Raw genomic sequence first — 6,956 nt, 5'->3', positions numbered from 1 at the left:
CGCTGCGGTCTGATCCGGTGGGAGCCCCGTGACTGCGGGCAGGGAATGTGGTTCGCTACCGGAAAGCTGTTCCGACACAACCGGATCTGAAATGCTGACCGAGCTCCTTTGGCAACGCTTGGGCCATGGCAGGGCTTCGTCGCCTGCAAAGCTCACCGGGAAGCCGAGGCAGCTCACGTGCCCTCGCCTGTAACCAAGAAGCTGTGCCTCTGGAAGCGTCCTGCGCTGGGGAGGGCTGAACCCCCCTGAGTTCTCCCCTTTCTCTGCAGGTGTCGATGCAGTACAACCCTGGCTGGAACAACTCCTCTGTCAACCTGCTTCACGTGCGGGCGGTGGGGCCCGGTGACACCCTGCACTACGTCTGGAGCAGCATTGGGGCCCCCGCGGTGCTGCTGGTGGCTACGGAAAGCAGGAGCAGCACCCTGCACATCAACTGGACCCAGTTGCTCTCGCCTGCTCCTTCGGGTGCCATCTGGATCGATCCTCCCAGCAGTGTTGTCTACTCCGCTGCCGTTGTCTTCACCAAGGTACCGCTCAGAAAGGTGGCACCGGGAGAGCAGCCCCACAGTGGAGGGGGCACGGGGGGGTTGCTTGGGGCAGAGCACGTCGGTCGGCAGCTTTCCCAGCTGCAGCGAAATGGCCCCTTGTGTGTCCTGCCCTGGTTGTCTCTGGCTTGATCTGTGATGGTGCCTTGTTTGGCCAAGGCAGCTCCTTTTTGGTCTCCTTGCTCTCCCTGGTGGCAGTGGCAGCCTGGTGCCCAGCAGCCCATGGACCATAGCACGAAGCGGTGGTGTCCACAGCACTTACTAGTGGTTCCCAGCCCTTCTCCTCTTCCTTCTCCCTAGGTGTTTGAGTACAGCGAGGCCAAAACACCGGAAGAGCTCTTCTACCCCACGTACGACCTGTCTGACTTTTCCTGGAGCAGCATCAATCACACCCTGAACCACACGGCCCTGACGGCCGAGTTCAATGGCATCCCGGCCACCGACCCCAGTGACAGCTTCTCCAACGGCAGCCTGGCGTTTCGGGTAAGTCCAGAGGGACAGAGAGGGTGGATATACAGCGGTGGGATGCTATAGGGAGAACACAGCGAATATCATGTCCAAAGCACCTTCTGGAGAGGGAACGCTGCTCCTTGGTGTCCCAACCGGTGATCACGCTGTTCCTCTGACCTGTGTCCCCTGCAGGTGACAGCCTACGAGGCCAGCGGCCGTGACGGGCCCCTGCCCAGCCTCCTGCACACGGAAAACAGCTCTAAAGTGGAGTTTGTCCTGGCTGGGGTGGCTCCACGGGGCAACAGCTCCCGATTTGTGCTGGAGGTGGCCACGGTGGAGCAGACGGGGGTGGTGGAGAAGCTGCGCTCAGCACGCTCCATCGACGATGAGTACACTCCCACCATCTTCGAGGTGAGCGTGGGGTGAGGTTGGGGATATCCCCCAAAATGAGGGTGAGGGCAATCTGTGGTTCCCCACTACGGCTCACCCTGGCATGAAGACTCTCTCCTGCCTTCACTTCACTGCCCGTTGCTCTCCCTCCACCAGATGCTCTCCCTGGTAGCCGAGTCCCAAAATGACAGCTCCACGCTCAGCTTCCTGCAGTGGAAGGCGACAGCTTACGGCTCCCGGACCCCCAGGCGTGAGGACAGCATCCAGTGCCGGTCTCACAGCCTGCAAACAGCCAACTGGACCCTGCCCACATCCAGCATTGTCCATGCCTACTTTGGGGAGGGTGTGGGTAGCACCTACACCGTCAGCGCCATTAATATCTCTTTTGGAGGAGAGGATGGAAAGGTTTACCAGGAGAAGCGGTACCTTAGCTGGTGAGTAGGAGACCTTTGTGCCTGAAATGATGCTCTCCCAGCCACTAATAAGTTGCAGTTTGGGGAACTGCTAGGTTAGAGGGTTTCTATCTCCTTTCAAAAGTCTGCATTTTCCTATGATCCTGTAGCAAGGAGTTTTGCAGTTTATTGATGTGCTCCCTTACCCCTCCCCCAGTCTGGGAGACCCCCTCCTGCCCCATGTGGGATCCTGCCAAGAAATCTTGATCTGACCTTGATCCGGCCAAGATTTCTCGATCCTGCCAAGAAATCTGATATTCCACCCTGTGGGACACAGCTGATCCCCCATCTCTGTGGCTGATTTGTCTCCTCCCCTCCTGCAGGTCAGCGCTGCTGGGCTTCGGGCAGCCCCCCCAGGACACCTTCTCCCCCCTCGTCATCTCCATCATGGCTGTGGCACTGGGTACCCCCATGCTGATGCTCCTGGTGGGCAGCTGCGTGGTCCTCTTTGCCCAGAGGAAACGCTACTCTGAGTACGAGCCCATCAACTGAGCGGGACGGTCCCTGGAGAGACCCCCAGGATCCTTCTTGTCACCAGAAAATGACCGTGGCTGCTGCAGGGACTCCAACGCCTGCAATCTCCTCTCTGTCTTCCTCTCCGTCCCTGCAGTCCAGGCTCAGAGGGGACAAGGGCAACATCTGCAGCAGTTGCCCACGTCGCCCGTCTCTCTGTCCTGCTCCCTCCTACTGCCCAGATCCTGCATCTGATTACACTTCTTCCTCTGTTTTTTTTCCTGATCCATCCAGCCAAGGGAAGTGACTGAGGGGAGCTGGTCAGGGTTGCCTTGAGCTGCGGAAAGATCCTCCTTCTCCCAAGGGATAAAACCACTGTTACCATGTCTGCAGCCAAGCAACAGCTGGGACTGGCTGTGCCCTGTCCTGTGCCGCTTCCAGAGCACTCCAGGGCTGTTTGGGTGTCTCCAACCCAGGAGCAGGGCTGAAGGACAGGGCTGGGGACCGGTACTGCTCCTGCCCGTGTGCAGGGTGCCTTGCTGCTTCTTGCTGTGCTGGGGGCATCCCAGAACAGCCCCTCTCAACCCAGCTGGGGCTCACGGACTCCTTAACCCCCAACAGGCACTTTCTGCTGTGCTGGCCTCGATGAGGGCTGCTGGTACAAGAGGGAAACCCAGTCCTGCGTTGCAGTGGCTGCTTGAGTTCTCAGGTACCTTCTGTCAGCCCAAAAAAGGGCTCATTAAGCCTTGCTCTCGGTTAACTGCAGCCACTGGCTTTGCAGGGCTGGCTCGGAGGTGCTATCCAGGTGCTTGAAGCCATGGGGCAAGCGTGGTCTGTGGCTGCTCGGTGTGTGCAGAGGTACTGCATCACTTGAGGGTGTGCTGGGTTTCTGTGTCCTCCATCACTGACTTGTCTGTGACCAAATAAAGTGGATTTCTAAGAGCAGTTTCTTGTGGAAACACTACGCTACGGACAAGCGCAAGGAGAGCAGCTCTCTTGGGCCTCGCAGGAATTAAAGGGTGCTGGAGCTCAGCAGGAGCCAAGGTACGAAAACACAAAAACAGCCTCTGAGGGGAGGGTAGCTCCCTGCCCCTGGATTGATTCGTGCCCCACAGCAGCGTGTGGTGCTCTGGGGTGTTTTCCTTATGGGCCGTGGGGTCAGCGTGAGCCCAGGCCTTGGACCATATCCCTGCTGAGAAGTTAATTTGAGAGTCGAGACTGTTCCCATTCTCCGACTCGGTTGGGCTGCAGTGGGGGAACTGCTCCCAGGATGGAAGATGCAGGGATGGGAGGCAGGACCAGCCAAACACTTGGCAGATCTAGGTGGATCTTTAACTGGTTTGGGTTATGCCTGAGAATCGGAGAACTGAGACAATCCGATTTGCATGGGGCTGGATTCCCAAGGGTCCCTTTGTGTCTGCAAAGGAGTCCGAGGTGGGGCCCAGTGCCCTGAGGGGTGCAGGCTGGGTGCCCGTTCTTTGGGGGGGACGGAGATCCCCAGCCCTAGGCAGCAGCAAGCCTGGTGCCATCTCACCCATCCCAGCTTCTCCCGCATCCCTCCCTGGGGCAGGGTTCCCTCTCTCCTACCCGGCCAGCTGGTTTGTGAACCAGGTGCTGAACCTTCACCAGGAGGAACAAGCTGGGCGGGACTGGCCACACCGCCATGCAGGAACCCAGGAGCAGGATGCAGGGCCCGGGGTGCTGTTGCAGCAGTGGGAGATGGACAGCTTGGGGAAACATTGGGTTTTTTTCTCCTCTTGGAAACATTATTTTGGGGCTGGATGGTGGCATTCTGTGGGCAAAGCTACGAGTCCTGGCAGCAGCGATTCCTAGGGGAATTTAACCCACCCTCCCCAAACCAGCCACAGAGCCACTTGGTGAAGGGCTTTATTGGGCAAAGCCAGCTCCAGCAGGAGGTTAGGCAAATCCCACCTCGACCCATCCTCATGGAACAGGGCTCATGGGGTCTCGCTCTGGGCCCTGTTTGCCCTCCTGCGGGAAACTCCCAGTGCAGAGGGTTTTACAGCTTAGCTCTATCAACCCCAGGCACCCCGCAAAACCTTGCCGGCTCTGGGGAGGGAGCAGGGGCCCAGCCAGAACTGCCTGCACCCCTCCACCTTCAGGGCTCACAAGGCAGGGCAATGAGGAGGGCTCAACCCCTCTGCACTGCGGGGTCCAGGCACCCCATCTTCCCCAGGGTTTCCTTTACCCCCAGTACCGGAGTTTGGCTCCACTGTCCTTGGAGTGGTCCTCGGGCTTTGGCGGTGCCACAGCAAGGAGGTTTTCGGGCTCCAGGACGAACATGCTGTAAAGGTTCCAGAGTAGCATGGCCAGGAGGGGCAGGAAGGTCATGCTGAAGCCAAAGGCACGGAAGGAGCGCCCGATGGCATACGAGAGCCAGTAGATCAACCTGGAGAGGGCAGAGAGGTGTGGGCTCAGCGAGGGTGATGCCTTGGGGCTGGCACCCAGCTTTGCTCAGAGGTTCTGACCCCCAGCGAGGGTTTGCCAGGCACGGCTCCTGCGGGAAGCGGGATGAGGGATGGAGCAACCCTTCCTCTGTGCCGGCTTTCCTTGCTGTCGTCGGCTGCGTGAGGCACTGCCGGAGTGGGAATTTGCTCTGAGGCGTGGTGTCTGCCAGCACTGACAGACCCCGTTTGCACTCTGGGCACTGCAGGGAGGGTAAAGGAGCCACTTACCGGGAGATGGCAAAAAGCCCCGTGAGCAGGGGGATGAGCTTGAGGATCTCCTGTGGGAGGTAAGTGGCCAGCACAGCCATGTTGAAGAAGTAGAGGATGAAGAGATGGACGGACTGGGAGACGTAGGTGCGGTGGATCTCCACCTCCCGCTGCAGATCCCCGAAGGGCTCCAGTGCAGAGGAGCAGAGGCGGGAGATGCCGCTGACGATCATCCCTGGGGGGCAGAGAGAGGGGCTGAGCAGGCGCCCCGTGAAACTGCCTTGGGGCCCGAGGGGTGGGGGAAAACCAGAGAGAGAGATGCAACGGGGTGGGAAGAGGATAGGAAAACTCAATCTGCTGCTTCTGGTGGGAGCAATGGAGCTACAAAGAGCTCAGCCCCGGCTCTACTCACCACTCCCAACAGCCTCCAGTCCCCCGGGGTTAATGCAGCCCAGCAGTGGGGGCAAAGGGCTTTGTACACCAACCCCATGGCTCACCCAGAACGATGGGGAACGTGGCAAAGGCGGCACAGCGGAGTGTGTAGACCAGGCGGGTGCTGACGGTGGGCAGCAGCGGGGCATCGAAAGGCAGGAAGACGTAGGCCCCGTAGATGAGGCAGGGGCAGAGGAACAGGGCCCCCACCACCGAGGCCACTGCCTTGAGGCTGCCGGTGCCGCAGTCCCTGGCGCATGGGCACCGCGGCCCCTCGGTCAGTGGCTTGGTCGCTCGCCCCTCAAAGCCCAGTGGGTCCCTGTAGCGCGAGGGGCCGACAGGAAGGAAGACCTGCTTCTGACGAAGGCTGTCGGGTCTGTCGCTGTGAGGGACGTAGCCCTCCTTGCCCTCCTCCCGGGGCCATGGGGCAGGTTCCTTCTTTTGCTTGCAGGGTGTCTGCTCAATGCACTGTGGGTCGATGGGCACAAAGACGTGGGCCCCCATCATGGGCAGCTCGGGGGCTTCCTCGTCTTCAGCCTCAGCTGGGGGGCAGGTGAGGGCCACCTCCTCGGGGTCTTCACGGCCTCCTTCAGGACTTGAGTGTCTTTTCATCTCTGTGGGCTCTGGCTGGCCCCGGGCACTGTGCTGGCACCGGTCCCATGGCAGGGTGGCATCAGGGTCCCCTGGGTGTTCATCTGGGGCTGGTGGCACCTTGTCCAGGGGAGTGGCCAGGGCCACCTTCCCCAGCTCCAGCAAAGCCACCTCCTCAGGGGGGGGGATGGGGTCAGCGGCAGCCACAAGAGCTCAGATCCCTGAGGATGGCAAGAAACTCTTCTGCGTTTCGGGGTGTTGAGAGGGGACTAGGTTCTTGTCCCTTCCGCTTTCACCCTGTGCCAGGAGAAAGGAGACAGACCCAAAAAACAGCAGAAATAAGGGGTTTGGGGTCATGCACACAGCCCCAGTTACAACGTGGGGTGTGAATTGGCAGCTGGCCCACCCCTGGAGTCCCCACCACCTGCCTGCCCTTCCACTATTAGGAGAAAGCAGAGCCCAGCGTCCCCATGCTCTCACGCCCTGCCAGTGCTCCCAGCCCATGGCAGCGGGCTCGGGGCCTGTGGTACCATGTGTGTGGGCACCATTGCCCAGAGCTGGGCACCTGGTGAGCCCCGGGTGTGTGAGTCCGGCTGCAAAATGAGGGCAACTTGAGAATTGCTTCCCCACCTGGCCAGACATCCCGTGGGTTCTGGCTGGGCATGAGCCTTATGACTCGAGGGAGCTGGAGCTGGACACTGGCTGGCCAATGCAACTGGTTCCACCCATGGCTCTATCCCGTGCCAGTGCCAGCCAAGCCCCAGTTCTTGGGGAGAGCCGGCCAGGCCACATCTAGGAACCATAGCTAAAGCCAGAATGAGCCAGATTTGCTGCCTCCTGTGAGTGAGACCGACCTGGGGCAGGCACATGAGGCTGCCTGCTGGGTGCCATTTGCTATGGGGAAGTGGGAGATCCAGGCAGAGACCTCACATTTTCCCTTCTTAGCAGGGGATCTCTGTCTCTTAGCC

The 6,956-nt window shown here is 60.1% G+C and overlaps 2 protein-coding genes across 2 annotated transcripts; one reads left to right on the top strand and one right to left on the bottom strand.

Annotated features, from left to right (window-relative positions):
- Positions 1–272: 272 nt before the first annotated feature.
- LOC104154867 (chromosome unknown open reading frame, human C1orf85) lies at positions 273–2,329 on the top strand. The gene is made up of 5 exons (XM_009703646.1): positions 273–527; positions 846–1,028; positions 1,188–1,406; positions 1,542–1,819; positions 2,161–2,329. The coding sequence occupies exons 1-5, from the start codon at positions 276–278 to the stop codon at positions 2,327–2,329; spliced, it is 1,101 nt and encodes a 366-aa protein (XP_009701948.1). The 5' UTR covers positions 273–275.
- Positions 2,330–4,495: 2,166 nt separating this feature from the next.
- On the bottom strand, positions 4,496–6,200 carry TMEM79 (transmembrane protein 79; the record flags this gene model as incomplete). The annotated part of the gene is made up of 3 exons (XM_009703647.1): positions 4,496–4,700; positions 4,987–5,200; positions 5,463–6,200. Coding segments are annotated over 3 exons (1,157 nt in total), but the record flags the coding sequence as incomplete, so codon positions are not given.
- Between the last annotated feature and the right edge of the window lie 756 nt (positions 6,201–6,956).

Source organism: Cariama cristata, unplaced genomic scaffold (genome assembly GCF_000690535.1).
Source record: "Cariama cristata isolate BGI_N322 unplaced genomic scaffold, ASM69053v1 scaffold34767, whole genome shotgun sequence".
Classification (NCBI taxonomy): Eukaryota; Metazoa; Chordata; class Aves; order Cariamiformes; family Cariamidae; genus Cariama; species Cariama cristata.
Note: the sequence above shows the minus strand (reverse complement) of the source record. Positions and strands in the feature narration are given on the sequence as shown.

Coding starts and splice junctions, on each gene's coding strand:
- LOC104154867 (XM_009703646.1), top strand. CDS start 276: ATGCAGTACAACCCTGGCTGGAACAACTCCTCTGTCAACCTGCTTCAC. Junction 1,029..1,187: donor ACGGCAGCCTGGCGTTTCGG/GTAAGTCCAGAG, acceptor TGTCCCCTGCAG/GTGACAGCCTACGAGGCCAG. Junction 1,407..1,541: donor ACACTCCCACCATCTTCGAG/GTGAGCGTGGGG, acceptor TCCCTCCACCAG/ATGCTCTCCCTGGTAGCCGA.